Below are 15,245 nucleotides of genomic sequence, written 5' to 3' on the forward strand. Positions count from 1 at the left end.
AGGAGTACATTAAACAATCGCTGCTTTACAGGTTATTTCAGTTAAAATCGCTAGCATAAGCAATTTTTATTAGACGGGCAATTACCTGTACGCCATCATTTTAGAGTGTTCGCACTTCATTTGAAGATGATCGTACATAACAATGACGAACAGTATAGTGCTGTGGATTCTTATGAAGCTTCTCTGGGGCTACATGGCATATAAACCGGTTTTTCGGAAACTTTACACCACCAGTAAAGCTCACTGCATGAATACAAAATCACTACAACTTCATCTGAGGGTATAAAACGTTATTGTACTGCTTTTTTCGTTCTGTTAAGTTCTGAGTAAAGTAGAAGTAATATTGAAATGTAAATTTAAGCTAAAGTTTGGTACCATTATTAAATGTTTGCAGAAATTTCAGGTAAAACTCCCTAGTATGTGCGCACATTGTAAAAGATAAAATATTACTCCACGCAAAAAAAATGATGAAGCGGAAGCAAACAATGTTAACTAGACATCTAAATTGAAGAGCAGGATAGAAATGCAAAATTTTCATTCGTTATTGTACGGGTCTGGCTGCAAACTTGGCCACCAGGTCCTTCTTGAGTACTTTTCCGTTTTCCGCCCTCGGGAGGGAATCGAGAAAAATTACTCCACCGTAAAGCTGCTTGTACGAAGCCAACTGTCCTGTAAAAAAAAGGAAGAATTAATGACGTGCGAAAGAAGACCCGGTTTCTGCTAAATATGAATTCATGGCACTGGATAGCTTACGTATACATTGTGAGTATGCATGGAGATATTGCAGTCTCAGTTCGTTACGAACAGGAAATGGTCTGCGAAAATATTTACGCAGTAAGATGCTTGTGTCCTACGCGAAATGCATTTACAACTACGTAAACCCCACTTTGTGGGCACATGCACTCGTTTATAAGTCTCTTTATGGACCTATTTTTTTATTTGATGATGATCTTAGGAGTGACTCACTTCCAATGTCAGTCTTGAACAGGACTTCAACTGGCAAGTCGGTTTTTTTTTATATGCGAGTTACACCACGAAATAAATAAGACCAACGTTGTAGGCACCTGGCCCACAAAAGTGTCTTTCTGGGCGTGTATTCCGCGCCTACTAGTTTCTCCTATAGTTCAAGCCATTTTTGTTGTCCGACTTACGTAAAAATAAGAAACAGAAGCCTGATTTTACGTCAAGAAAGGATGAAAAACATGCATTGAAAACCGAAGCTATTGGACGCGGCTTTTATAAATTACGCGTGGCAGTTACCCTGCAGATTAGCAGTGGATTTTCTAAAGTGCGCAAGGCGCTCAACTATTCAAACATTGTGATAGCTATTTGTGAGATCGTACTTCGTAATGGTATTGCACTCTGCGTTTTACAGCGAAGGTGCCTCAGTGCTTGAGAATCTTCGTATGGTTGTCTGTTAAGAGTCTATTAAGTCTGTTCGTATGGTTGTCTGTTTGGCTTTGCTTCGCGGCAAAGCCAAATTTTTCGCGAATAGTCTGGAGTTAAATGTTATCCAGATATTTGAAGAAAAACAAGTGCAAGTGGCTGCTAAGACTACTTTAATTGCAGAGAGTCGCTTTGCCTGCAGTCGCTTCGCGCGGAGCTGTAAACGATCGGTAATTCGCGCGTACTGTTATTACATGGGCTACTAAAGAGGAGGGTGGCAGCAGTTTTATAACTAACCACATGTGTTTTATAGAAACCCGCCCGCAAAAAAATTGCATTAAATTGGACTGCTCAAATGGCTACGTAAACGTAAGAACGCCTCAGCCGGTGTCATAACAGACATACCAGACGCATCACAAAACCACCGTGGAACAGACGTCCCACGTTTGTGTACTATAAAATTTAACTTGTTCGTAGTTCAAAATAGCTAAGTAATTCAGAAGGCCGAGGAATCTCAAATTAGCAAGAGAAGGGCTCTTTTTGCAATGCTCGTCGGTGCTGGGTACAGGTACTTGTAATGAATGTAATGTCTAAATGCAATTAAAAGGGCATGTGTCGTTCATTTCATTACAGCTTTTTTGTGTATTTTATAGGCTCCAGCCCTCAATCATGTAATAATTTCCTGTTTTGTAAAGGCCACTGAAAACAAGATCATTCTGGTGCTCCGGATTGACCTGGAAGCCGTGTCCCTACGACGCACAGCTTTCAAAAGCTCATAAAAAATGCAGCAGAAATTCAAGGAATTGTCGAATAACGCGTATAATTGTTATGCCGCTTGTCTTGGGTTCCTTACTGCCAATTTTTTGCTATAGCTAAATCCTATCTGACCTAGTATCGCCATTTACGCCATTGTAACGATTACAGGTGTAACTTGCGCAAACTCCGCAGTTTTGTGGAAACACAAAACATCACACGGTTCGCCATTTTCCGTATTTTAGTCTCAATTTCGTGTTGTTCTGGTTTTCCTAAGTTTTGTTCGACAAATTATCTCCATTTACGATCTTATAACGACTACAGGAAGGAATAGCGGGCGTTACACGGTCCTGGCTTGGGGGGGGGGGGGGGGGGCGTGCTCGGCAAACAATGCTACGCAGTAATAAGTGGTCGTTCGTATTGCATCATACACCGAATTATTGGGCCTTTCATACCTATGGTCTTCCGGCAAATAAATTTCTCTGTTGGTGAGCTACGTGTGTGCATATCCTATTTAGTCCCGTCATAAGCCCTGATTTAGTTACTATGAACTAATGAGCCTCACTCACCCCTTCCCTTAATTATCACAGCTGCCGCTCCGAGTTGGCTGTCGTGCAGCTGGCGCGCATCCGCAAGTGATATATTGGCTCCAGTCAGCCATTTGTGCAATGTGCAACGCGAACATCGCAAGCAGAGCTCGGTATTTTGCTGTGACAGTTCATCCTATAAAATTCCAATTTACACACCGGATGGACAGACACGAATCGACGTAGAAGGTTGGACGTTCACAGCTAACTCCCCGCACTATAGCGTCTTGGTGGTTCTGAAGGCTTCAATGGTCAGGCTATTGCTGGCCGTACGCAATCATTGAACGTAATGTTAAATAGTGGCAATGTTTATCTCATCTACATGGCAAGCCGCCCGAGAAAGCTGGAGATTCCGCAAAAGTGGTCGACCTGCCACAAGTTTCTTGAGCTCCTCTTCAATTACACCGTGGGGCTCGGTGTAGGCCTTGTTGAGCACGACGCACGCGGCTGGGGCCTCGCCGTACTTGGGGCTGGGAACTCCGACTACGGCCACTTCGGCTACTGCGTCGTGTGTCAGGAGGATGTCCTCTAGCTCGCGGGGGGCCAGCTGGTTGTCCATGCACTTGATGAGCTGCTTCAGCCGCTCCACCATGTACAGATGGCCTTCCCGATCGTAGTAGCCGAGATCGCCTGCACAACGCATACCGGGCGTCTCACGAGGCAGCCTCATATCACTCATTTGAAAGCGATCGTTCGTGCCACCTCAGAGTTAACTGAACTCTTGGAGACAGCGAAAAGAACACTAGATGTGAAGAAGTGCGTCTATGTGCACAGACGTGCGGACGCTCGTATGCTTCGAATAATCACTTTATCTCACGGGAGCAGGGATAGTGATACCATTGCTCGGAAATGACAACATCGAGCCTCGAGCATTTCAACCATCTATTCTCGGACCAGAGCCTCTCTAACGTGAGAAGGACAGTGCTCCAGCTCTTCGTACTCCGAACAGCAGGATGACGACACTCCCGGGAACTTACCCGTATCGTGGTCCGAATCACAGCTGTGACCTTTTGATATCGCAGGGAGGAGCTTGATAATTACCATGATAATAATTTCCTTTGGGATGTCGCACATGTACGTACAAACTAAGAAATCATCACCTGGAACGATGCACACATTCTATGACAAACCTTTTTTTAATGAATGAAACGTCCGGCGGTTATTGTAGCTTAAAGTTCTGTTAAGGATCAATACCTTAAAAAGGGATATTGCTCCCAAAGTGAGTGTAAAGCTGAAAAATTTGCAACTGCGTTTTCGAAATGGCCCGTCTCCGCGCACTTGACCAAAATCTTGATTTACGTATTGCCATCAGTAAGACTTTTTGCTTACCTATTGCGATGCAAAATGAATTACCTTATTCATTAAATGATATTACCGATGCCTTACTGTTTGCGCCATTCATTGCGTTCATTCGCACGACCCATCACAACTGCATGAGCCATCTTATGGAAGCAAGAAAAGGCAAATTGTGGCAGGTGTTAACACTTGGCTGCTGCTGGAGCACGAGACACTGGCTTAAGCCGACGGGTAACATGAAGGAAGCGCCACCGCAGCGATTGCACATGTGTCTGTTAGGAGAAAAAATGTCTGTTTTTCAATTCTCGCAATACATCACTGGACCCTTCCGATACCTGTCTTGAGCCAGCCGTCAGCGGAAAGGACATCGGCGGTGTCTTCGGGTCGGTCATGATAGCCCTTCATGACACTCCGACTCCTGACACATATTTCTCCGTGCTCGAACGGCTCCAAAGTCTTTCCAGTGTTGACGTCCACCACCTGAAAACCGTGAAAAATGGATACGGTGAATGTATTTACCGTTCCGAATGGAAAGCTGGAATGAATGCGTAACAGCAGATAAAGAATTGGACCTCCCTTCCGGCATGCGTACGCGCGAACTGTGCGAGGTACACCTAGCAGAAATGTCCGCAGCGTGTCTGCTTGCTTCGTGAGCAGACACCTTAAATGATGTGGATTCGATAACCAGGTATAACATATCGGTAAGGCTAAAAGCAGTGAAAAAAAGGAACGAAAGTGATCGACAAGGTTTATGAGGAGGTGACTGCTTTACATTATTTCCACTGGGCCAGGCTTGTGATTGCTCTGCCCGTCTCGGTAGCTCAAGAGTAAAACGCTCCTGATCACGAGCCGCTGCTTAGATATCGGCCATGGCTGCCGAGTTTCTGATGAAGGCGCATAACAAAAGTGTTTTTGCCTACGCCTCGGAGCGCGTTTATATCTCGGGTGTCCTAAATGAATCCGTCGTCCAATATGGGGTATTCTAGCACAGGTTTAGCTTTAGTGAGTAAAAATTCAATCTGGTTGGCCGCGTTGAGTCAATAAAGTCTTGATTGATTGATTGATTGATTGTGGGGTTTAACGGGCCGACGCAACTCAGGCGATGAGGCGCGCCGTAGTGGAGGGCTCCGGATTTATTTTGACCACCTGTGGATCTTTAACGTGCGCCGAAATCTCGTACACACGGGCGTCTTTGCTTTTCGCTTCCATCAGAAAAGCGCCGCCGCGGCCGGGAATCGAACCCGGGACCTCGTGCTCAGCAGCGCAACGCCTTAGCCACTGAGCCATCGCGGCGGGTAATAAAGTCTTTTCAAATCCAATCCTAGCCTGCTGGCGCCAGTGATATGCACAATCGAAGACCTTGGAGTTACGAGAGTGTAGGCTCGTAGGTGTGCGAGACGTCTTCCTGGGCAGGAATTCATGCTGCTGTTCTGCCTTCCTTTCTTCCACTTCTCGACCCTCCCCCCTGCCCTGTTCACCTTACTCCCCATTTTTTGTGCCCATGTTATCATCGAAACTTGGTTTGAAGAAACAACGTGGTCCTAGACTCTCTAAACGTAGAGCTTTTCTTCGGCTGCACAACGCACATAAGTGCGCACTTCACTACTGCTTGTTCATGTGCGCAATCGATACCTCAATGGATGTGCGGAGGTAACAACGAAGAATGCTACAGGGTACACTCGCAGGTGGCCAGATGGCACCACGTCTTTTACTTCTGAATCACCCTCGCCCAAACACTGCCTACACCTGCATGGGGGGGGGGGGGGGGGCGAAATGCTGAAGCTGTGGCCGTCAAGAAGATAGGCAAAGGAATTCTCGCGTCTTCAAAACATTCAGGAGAATTTGCTCAAATTTAGTTGAGCTAATTAACTGTGTAAAAATACACCTAAATGGGCGTGTAGAGATAGTTTGTCCTATAAGGTGCGCCCAACTCACTGCGGGGGTTTAGTTGCCATGTTGATCGTAGAAGGCGCATAGTTCGAATGGCTTGAATCTCCCAAGCTTGCAAAGGACTAAAATCAAGGGACGCTTTCGCAGCCGAATGACACCACATTATTGGTGCTTTTGTGCAGAAACTTGCTAAGACTTTAACCTGTTTGTAACGCACTTTCTAATACGTTCCAGATTTATTTTTTTCTGAGCTGGAGGGGTTAGCGTGCCAAAGCGCACCATGGAAGTCTAGTTACCTTGACTTCGGAGCCAGGCGCAGGGGGTCCCATATGATCGATTGTGACCTCGCCAACCTTAGTCGCGCTCACCAGACCGAAAGTCTCACTCAGCCCATACAAATTAGCCAACGTGGAAGGCGCCAGCATCTCGCAAATGTCACGGGCCAAACTGCTTGTGAGGGCGCTGCCGCCGCACACGATCTTTGCAATGTGGGGCAGTTGTGTTGGTGTGCTTTTTGCCTCGTTGATCATCATTTGCAGCTTCATTGGCACGAACACCACGCTAGAGACCTGGAGAAAAGATTGGAAAAAATTACTAACAGCCGCAGTTTTAATACGCAAAAAAGTTCATGGGAGATCTATTGACCGACCTATAATAATGCCTGGGAGGCCATTCTTGTACAGCGCGTTGCGTACGTCTTGCTCCGGGTTCAGAAACATGCAAACCAACTTTTGCCACACGTCCTCCGCCCCCTATGCCAAACATAGTTTCAGTTGTAACCATCTCAGTGGCCCCGTGTGCCGGCTTCAGCACCTGCAGTAGCTACGTGTCGCTCCCGGCGTGTGGAATCGAATCCATGAGCGGGCGTACCCATAGTCTACGCCAGGGGTCGGAAACCTTTTCAGGTTGAGGGTCGAATTGCATGAAGCCGACATTGCAGGGGCCGGACGGCTAACAGAGGGGGGTGGATGGCTTTGCAGATAACGAAGAAAATTTTGGTGAATTAACAGTTCTCTGCGAATCTGAAATAGAAATTGTTTTCTTGTACCTGTCTAACACCATTTCACGTCGAAACTGCCTTTTCGGCCTTTAGATTGGAAGTGACGAGGAGACCGGGGGGGGGGCGGGGAAGGGGGGGGAGGGCTGTTGCGACTGGGCATCCAACCGCAGTCTTCGATGTTCGATGTTGTGACTCGCATCCCAGCTTGTCACCGGTGTTGGGAATCAGCCATCCCGGCGCTGTCACAACTGTTGGGACCGGGCCCTCTCACCGCAGCCACCACTGTTGCGACTGGCCATCCGAGCGCAGCCACCGTTGTAGCGGGGTTGCCTTGCTCCGTCCGCTGTCGACGCAGCGCAGAGCAGAGCGATGAAGCTCTCGAGCCGACGAAAAGTTGATGTAACATTTATATAGAGTGTGTACAAGGGTAAGCAAACGTTACATGACCCACACAAAGGCAACAGCACCTCTCCATTCGTTGCCTCTGAGAAGTGCTGCCGGAGAATGCCGCCGGAGAATGCCTCCGCGCGGGTTTTTTTTTTTTTTTTTTTTCCGCGTAAGTTCGTTGGAGCCCCGAGAAGTTTGCATCGCTCCAATCAGGACTCTCGCTGGCGGAAGTTTGAAATCCGACAAATGGAACCGAAGTGGTTGCGTCAGCCGAGTCGCCCTGATGGGGAAAGGGAGGGGGACGCCCACGCCGTCTCCGCGACGCCGCCTCCAGGCAAGTAGTGGCCTGACGGTTTCCGGTCGTTCACCCGATGGATGATTCAGCCGAGCCGCCGCGACGCAAAAGGAGAGGCGACTCTGCGGCGGTGCATGCTTCATCCTGTCCGCCGGGGGCGGTTTGCTCTGAATTGAACGAGGCGTGAATCGGCCCCGCTGTCGGCGCGTCGCCCAGTGCAACGAATTTGGGCCGGGCGCTCTGGAACAGGGGGGGGGGGGTCTGACGTCATGCTGGGGGCCGCATAATACTGCCTCACAGACCGCGGGTTTCCTACCGCTGTTCTATGTCAAGGAAGACTCAACACGGCTTTCGACGTATAGTCGCGGCCACTGATACAGGGAACACGGCGCGCGTGGCCGCGCTCTTCGGACCACCGAGCGTGCGCCACGGGAAGTATTGCGTCGCAAGCGCATTCAGAGCCAGAGGCGGAGCCCTGCTTCGCGTCGTCTGCTACGCCTCCTCTCACTTCGCCGCACGCATGGTTTGTGTAGTCAGAAGTGCGCGCGCAATCTAGGTTTCGCAACCTAGCCGTAGCAGACGAGACGACGCTCAGCTAACTCCGCCGCTGGCACTGATTCCGGGTGCGCCGCAATATTTCCTGTGGCGCCCGTCGTGGCGCTTGGCGGAGTGCGGCCAGCCGCTCCGTGTTCCCTGTATCAGTGGCCGTGACTTTACACTTAACTGTTTTACTGCTTTGATTGCCGAAGCATAATGGCTTCCCCCGGTGATTCGTCGCTCCTATATCGCAGGATGTGCGTGGCTGGTTATATGAAAATACCAGAGAACCGATTGGTGGCGCCTCACTACGTAGTTCTGAACAGTCTTCGAACAGGTCATGTAACCGCACAAGGTGATTGGCCACGATGTTGACACCTACACTTCGAAGAACACGGCCGGTTCACCAATTCCATTTGGCTGCTACAAAATACTGAAACATACGTACGCAGCAAGATTGGTACCGATTTTCATTGTCATCATGTTTTCGCATTCCTATCACATGAGCCGACGGAAGTGCCACAGTAGTTAGATTTCTTAATGACTTGACCGCGGCAACGCTACCCTGTCCATTTTGTCCCGATTTGGGCGGCCATCATTTAGATTACTGTCGGCTGCGCCACACCATAAGATAGGCTATTTTGCGTTAAAAGTAATTCTGCGGACTTCGAACATTTACAAGCAATATTTACCAGATTCTTCTATGCCACATAAAAATAATTAGGGCGAGTGTCAGCACGTTGGGTCTCCGGTGTTATATTGTTTTAGAACAATCTGTAGTCACATGTTCGCTTCATGTTATGTTCTTCTAGAAGATATTTCAAGCGGACACGCGTAAGGTCTTACCTTGTATGTTTCCACGACGTCTATGAACCGGTCCAGAGGCAAACTAGGCTCTCGCACAATCGTTGTGGCTCCGAGAAGGGGGCCAAACATATTCAGAGTAAAGCCTGATACGTGTGTAAGCGGGTTCCAAGCAAGAAAGACATCGTCTTCAGTGATAAATCCAAGTTTGCTGCGGAAAACACATTTGTAAAGCACGGTGTAATATACTATCGTAGCGTAAGCGTTCCTGAACACTGAGAACGACATATCACTTGAATCGGCTGATATGGTTATTAGTGGCGTTGTATTCCCCTAAGACAGCCTTAAAGTGCTTGGTAGAATGTTAACGCCCCGTAGATAGAGGATAAATGCAATACTTGATGAAGCGCACTCCATGTGTCGTGATGTCAGGTTTTGAAACCTTTCAAACAAGGTACCTATCGAGGAACATGTTCCTTGCAACCTGTTTTGGAATAACAGCATAAAGTAGAAAGCTTAGAAAAAAACTTCCAAAAATGAAAGCGTGTAGGCATTCTATGGGTTCAAAGAAAGAGGACGAAAGATGTCTGGCAGCTCTATACGGTAAATCGTAAAATTGACTGAAAGGCAAATACGAAATTCGGAAAGATCAATATCTATTTCAAAAACACAAAGCTAAGGAGATCAATGGGAAGAGTTTAGGGTTTAATTACATCTATGTGTGCCGACTACAATAATCCGGAACAGAAGAGATTGTTAACGAAGCAGCAGTTATACACCTAGATAATATACAGCGTCATCTGTTTCAATGCAAACAGGTTACTTTCGGCATACTCGGTTATGTAGCTTCCCACAAGTCTAGGTCGACAAAGGAGTGAAAATTTGTTCGCGGTAGCTTACAGAAGTGTCCAGCTCCAGTTCTCATTCAGTTATTTCTTCTCATCCAAAAGGGTCAGTGGATGTTACACCGTAATGTGTGTCCCGGCCATCACGCCCAATAATTTTCGTATCCACTTGAGCGCTGTCTTCGTGACTGGCCACCGCCAAGACCAGTGCTTTAATGGTATAGTATCGAAGACGTTTTGTAACGATTTTGTTCGTTTATAGTTTCAGTTTTTTCTGTGATAGTTTTTTCTGCGGTATCTGTATCCGTCATGCAAAAACCGTATAGGAGCGGCTCCTATGAAATGGAGGATGAGCTGCCCTCGGAACAGGATAAATGTGGGTGACGTGGGTGTTTACGTTCATTGTACCAACGTCTTTGCGTGGTACCATTATGGCAAACGCCTTATCACAGCGGAATGGAGTTATTAAAACTTCAATACAGTGTTAGTTCGTTATGGAAGTTTAAGGGCTTCACATATTCAATTACTTCCTTCATACACAACGACGGGAGCGAATTAGGCTTGTTCCCTAAAGAATCGGGGGTGGACAAACGGCTGGTCAGCCAGGTAGCACATTATTCTAGTATCTTTTTTAAATGGTAATTTTTTTTTTGTTTTTGTTAGAGTCCCCAAGCTGTTAGCGAGACAAAAGATTTATGCAGCCTCCTTAGTGTCTTTCGTTATCTCGTAGTAATAATTTAGTTCAGAACCTTTGCAGTTGCATTTGATCTGTTACATTGGCCAGTGACAAAGAGGTGAGACATACTCTACTACACAGCAATTTTCCCACTGCACCATATTTGTTGCATTGTCGGCATGCGAGAATGGGCTTTCGAGTGTGTAAACAAGTACAATTCCCAGCAACCTCCTTACTGCGTAAAGGCCAATGCACTAATAGTGGGACCTACAAGGTCACACTGTAAGGTCACACAAGGTCACAACCCTTTGCCTCTCCCGGAAGGAAGTTACAACTAGGAGGCGGGTGTGATGGGAGTAGTTGTTCGTCTGGATTCGCCGCCACCTTATCTTCCCCTCCCAACAACTTTCCCTCTGAGCTTACTATCCCCAGCCTGGCTCGCTTAACCACACGGTATGGACATGCCAAAGCCCCACAGATTTGCCCCCGCCCCTTCCCGACCGCACCTTGGAGCAGCGGAGGGATTTCCTGGCGAGCCCAGACATGAATACAAGCTTGCAACCAGGTGACGCGAGCGAAGACGGACTGCCGAAGGCTTGAAGCCAACTAATGCCGGACTAGGGGCGCTTTCTCGTGGTGCCTTTCCCATACCATCGGTCTCTTCTCCTCAAATAAAAAATTTCTCTCTGCTGAATGAAAGTTATCGAAACCCCAATCACAGCACATTCGGTACAAATCTCTAACGTACATTGTTCCTCGCATAACTTGCGTCTATGTATTTCGCTTTTTCTGCGGAAAGAATTGCTAAACTTACCTGAATGACAGAAATGTGGCTACGTAAGATTTGTGCGTTATTTCCACACCCTTAGGCAGACCTGTTGAACCGGACGTGTACAAAATCACAACCACGTCTTCCGCTGTGTCAACACACACTTCTTCAGCTGCATCATCACAAATACTTTGGAAGTCCCGGACATTCACGAAACCAGGTACATCTCCAACGGCGAAGGCCTGATAAAGACAATAGATAATGCTTAAAATATATTATTTCAATGAGGGAGCGAATAGAAGCGAAAACACCGAAACACCGCAAGCTTTCCTGGGAAATTAACCCTAATTTTCAACAAAAATGCATTGGGTACCAATACGACGCAATATTTATTTATTTTTTATTTAGGTAATACTGCGAACCATTGAAAGTCCATGCAGGGTAGGTAACTACATAGTATTCAAACAAAGAAATGCAATGGAACATGAATACAGTGAAACAAATGTAGCAACGAACGTCACGTCGAACGAGATGTAAGGGCTGTAAGAGAACTGCCAGTGACACAAAGCAACAAACATCATTTTGAACGAGATGCGGGCTCTATAAGAGAATTCCAATCAGCTATTGTACGAGGAAAGAAAGAATTTAACTTTGTCAGTTCTAGCGAGATACGGCGCATTTTTAAAACTGCTTCTAAAAACAACAATCGTTTAACGCCTGACTTTTTGCAATTAGGATTATAGCTTCACGTACCCGTCTTCTGTTAGACACTCCAGACCAAAAGTTTGCCACAGAGAAGAAAAAACTGTGTTAGATAGTGGATATGGAGAACACAGGTATATTTTCCCCTCCCTGCGTTACAGGCTGTCACATGCTCCAAAATTGTCGCCATTTCATTTAACCGCTACTATTGGATACTTGTAGTCATAGCTCAACCTATTCGCCTGTTCTATTACTTTTAGCAAAGGAAAGTGTATGAATATTAAAGGCTAGCTTCCAGTCTGAGCCCTGAATTCATAGCTTGTCAAGAAAAAAAAGGGGTAATAACGTTTTCCAACCTTTAAAGGAATCTCCTCCATAACTTTCAGTGCCTTAGAGGAATTCCTCTTATCCGTTAGAATGACTTCGCATTTGCTGTCCTCGATTTGGTACCTCAGTTCCCCTGCAAGGACAAAAAGGAAGTGAGGAGCACACTATATACACCGAGCGCATAAAAGTAGTACAGCTATGATCTTAGTTGTACAGGAACCAGCTTGGCGAACTGATTCCCTTTCAAACATCGCCGACGCTTTTCATAGCACAAAAAGTACGCTATTTGGAACGCAGTTGAGGAGACTTCAGCTTCGACGTTAATTATTCACTACCAAACAATTTTTCAACGCCGAACCAACGGCTATAACGAAAAATAAGAGGAGAGCTTCACGACAACGTTTCCTCTAATTAATGTGTCCCTTTAATATAAAAAAAAAGCTTGTAAGAGGTGCAGGTATCATACCGAGTAAAACGGGTGAGCTCCCGATTACATTTTCTAGTCTTTTTCTCGGTGATGAAAGTTGAATCCGCACTTTTTTGTTGTTACTTTTAGAGATTTCTTGATAGCAAAGCCTCTATGAGTGCGTTAAAGGGACACTGATGGACACCAGCCAGCTGGTTTCAAACGAAAGTGACTTTCCTATAGCCATTTTAGCCTCGATCTTGTGGGAAAGGTGCCCGAATTGCTGAGAAATCGCCAATGAAAGGCTGATCAAACTTGACACAAACAGCTACTGCCGCCGCTGTTTGCGTCGTTATAAACCGGAAGCAAGCGAGGCGTCATTGATGCATAGCTTTATCCCAGCAGTCGAATACAACGCTGCAACTTGCCGAACGATTTGTTCAGTTTCGGACAAATTAGTCGTGCTTTCCCTAACTCCCCTTCCGTTGCAGCTCTGGACCACTAAGCAAAATGTTCCTTCATAGGACCCGTCGTCAGTATTGACTCTTTGTTGAAGAAACAAATTTCCACCTTCGCAGCTGAGATGCGAGGACTGAGGAAACCGCGGAGCTGGTGGTTTTCACTGGCTTCAACTTGGTTTTTCTTTGGCCTGCCCCTTTTTTAAATAATGATGGTTGAAAAATTTAGGGAAGCTTGCACTTACGCCCGAGACTTGAATGGCGAAGCTGCTGGAGGTACGTATTGCAGGAGAAGTTAAGTTTCGGTATCATTGTTTATTTGCACTGTTGCGGTGCTAGCAATCGCATACATATGCTTCTAAGAGGTAGTTGTCTCCTTCGCGGCGAGCATTGCAGACTTCCAACAGCTCAATTGGCGAAGCTTGCCATAAGTAGCGCAAAGTTTGAACCACAGCAAAGCTGCAGGATTTCTTTTTACGCGAGCACCGAAGGACGCATCACCACGAATTTGCACAAGTTTCAAATTGTTTCTTTACACGTTCCGCTTTGCACTTTCCTAGTAGTAGTCATCGTCGTATGCATCGATATCATCGTGTTACTCATGCCAAGTATTACATGCGCTGTAGTGCTTGACGACAACGCTGGAAATTGTGTTTTTTTGCGAAGCTATTGTGCGCGCCGGGAGCGCTCGCTTTTCATTTTGTTGGTACTTATTCCGGCAACGGCGACTTTACGGCTTGTCCAACAGCTCCGACGTTAAAAACAAAACTTGCACCATGCAACCAGAGTTAAATCAAAGACGACAATCTACCCTCCTAAAGGCCAAAATTCAATGATGATGATAGTTGGGTTTTATTGGCAAGGCCGACTATGGGCAAAGAGCTCCAAAAAGAAGTTACTGAATTGTGATGAGACCGTAAATACTAGAACATGTGACTAAAAGTAAAAGTTATGCAAAACAAAAGAAAATGGAGATGGCTGGTGTATAGGGCCAGGATGATTACACGTGATATGACAAGAGCTGCAGAAAGTTCACCTCAGCTAAAAACTTAAAAACACGCTGACTAAAAAACATTGGTTCGTCGGCTAAAAATATGATAGGTGCAAAGGAATGTGTCGTCTGTATAATTCTATAATTCAGGGATATCTTTGTGTCGTGTTGTGTCAAGTGGTCTGCATGTGATTAGTATGTGGACCACGGATAGGCCCTTTCCACACCTGCTATACGTGGGTCCCGAAGTTCCAGTGAGCAGGTGGGAGTGCGTCGCATGTGTGTGGCCTATCCGCAGCCTAGCCAGGGTGACTTCAATGTATCTGTTGTGTGAGTCAGTTATGTAGCGTCCCAGTTGTGGTTTTATTACGTGTAGTTTGTCGTCTGTTTGTTGACTCCAGTGTAGTTGCCATGTGTTACGAAGCTGTCGTCTGATGTGTGTCTTTAGGTCGGTGTAAGGTACTGTTATGTCAACTGTGGTCATGAGAGCAGCAGCACCAGCCATTTGATCAGCGGTCTCATTGCCAGGGATCCCACAGTGACCTGGTACCCAGCATATGGTTATTTCTAAATCTGAAGCATATGCAGTCATTATGACCTTTAAAAGAACATTGATTACATAGTTTTTGACGACCTTCCTGATGACAATGCCTGCACAACGCGTAGAGCATCTGTGTAGACGATGGACTTTGGAATCTTATGTTCGAGGATGTGACCAGTAAAATGCCATACGCTTCTGCCGTGTAAATACTGCTGTGAAAATTCATTGCTTTGATAACTTTAAAATTTGGTCCGTGCGTTGCACAAGAGACAGTAGAACCAGTTTTGGACGCGTTGCTATAGAATTCTGCGCACCTGTACTTGTCCTGCAGGTACAGGAAGTGCTGCAGAATTGCATTCCTGGGTACCCTATTTTTTTCTACAAGAGTGAATGACAGGTCGCATGTTACAGGACGAAGATGCCATGGTGCGATGAAATTATGAATGGGTGTCTTGTGCGTGTCTGAAAGGGGGACATTGAGTGCAGAAGCCTCCTCCCTAACTCAGAGAGAAAGGATGGCCTGTTTAAAAAGAGTAGTAAAATTGATGTATCGTTCATGATGGGATTAAAAGGATGGTTGGTCAGAGACACGATA

General features: G+C 46.3%; 1 protein-coding gene across 4 annotated transcripts in view; it reads right to left on the reverse strand.

Annotated features, from left to right (window-relative positions):
• Window positions 1-275: 275 nt before the first annotated feature.
• The window catches only part of LOC144169656 (luciferin 4-monooxygenase-like), a 41,872-nt gene continuing 26,902 nt past the window's right edge, over window positions 276-15,245 (reverse strand). For 3 of the 4 annotated variants that reach the window (XM_077698923.1, XM_077698920.1, XM_077698921.1), the window contains 7 exons: window positions 12,284-12,387; window positions 11,271-11,467; window positions 8,978-9,146; window positions 6,209-6,481; window positions 4,358-4,502; window positions 3,096-3,356; window positions 276-669 (listed from right to left, as the gene is read on the reverse strand). In XM_077698923.1, coding sequence (XP_077555049.1) covers window positions 542-669; window positions 3,096-3,356; window positions 4,358-4,502; window positions 6,209-6,481; window positions 8,978-9,146; window positions 11,271-11,467; window positions 12,284-12,387 — 1,277 coding nt within the window. In that variant the 3' untranslated portion in view covers window positions 276-541. The remainder of the gene's footprint in view (window positions 670-3,095; window positions 3,357-4,357; window positions 4,503-6,208; window positions 6,482-8,977; window positions 9,147-11,270; window positions 11,468-12,283; window positions 12,388-15,245) is intronic. The other variant, XM_077698922.1, reaches the window with a different exon arrangement.

This window comes from Haemaphysalis longicornis, unplaced genomic scaffold (assembly GCF_048455015.1).
Source record: "Haemaphysalis longicornis isolate Haplotype H1 unplaced genomic scaffold, Haemaphysalis longicornis Haplotype H1 scaffold_2, whole genome shotgun sequence".
NCBI classification, from domain to species: domain Eukaryota; kingdom Metazoa; phylum Arthropoda; class Arachnida; order Ixodida; family Ixodidae; genus Haemaphysalis; species Haemaphysalis longicornis.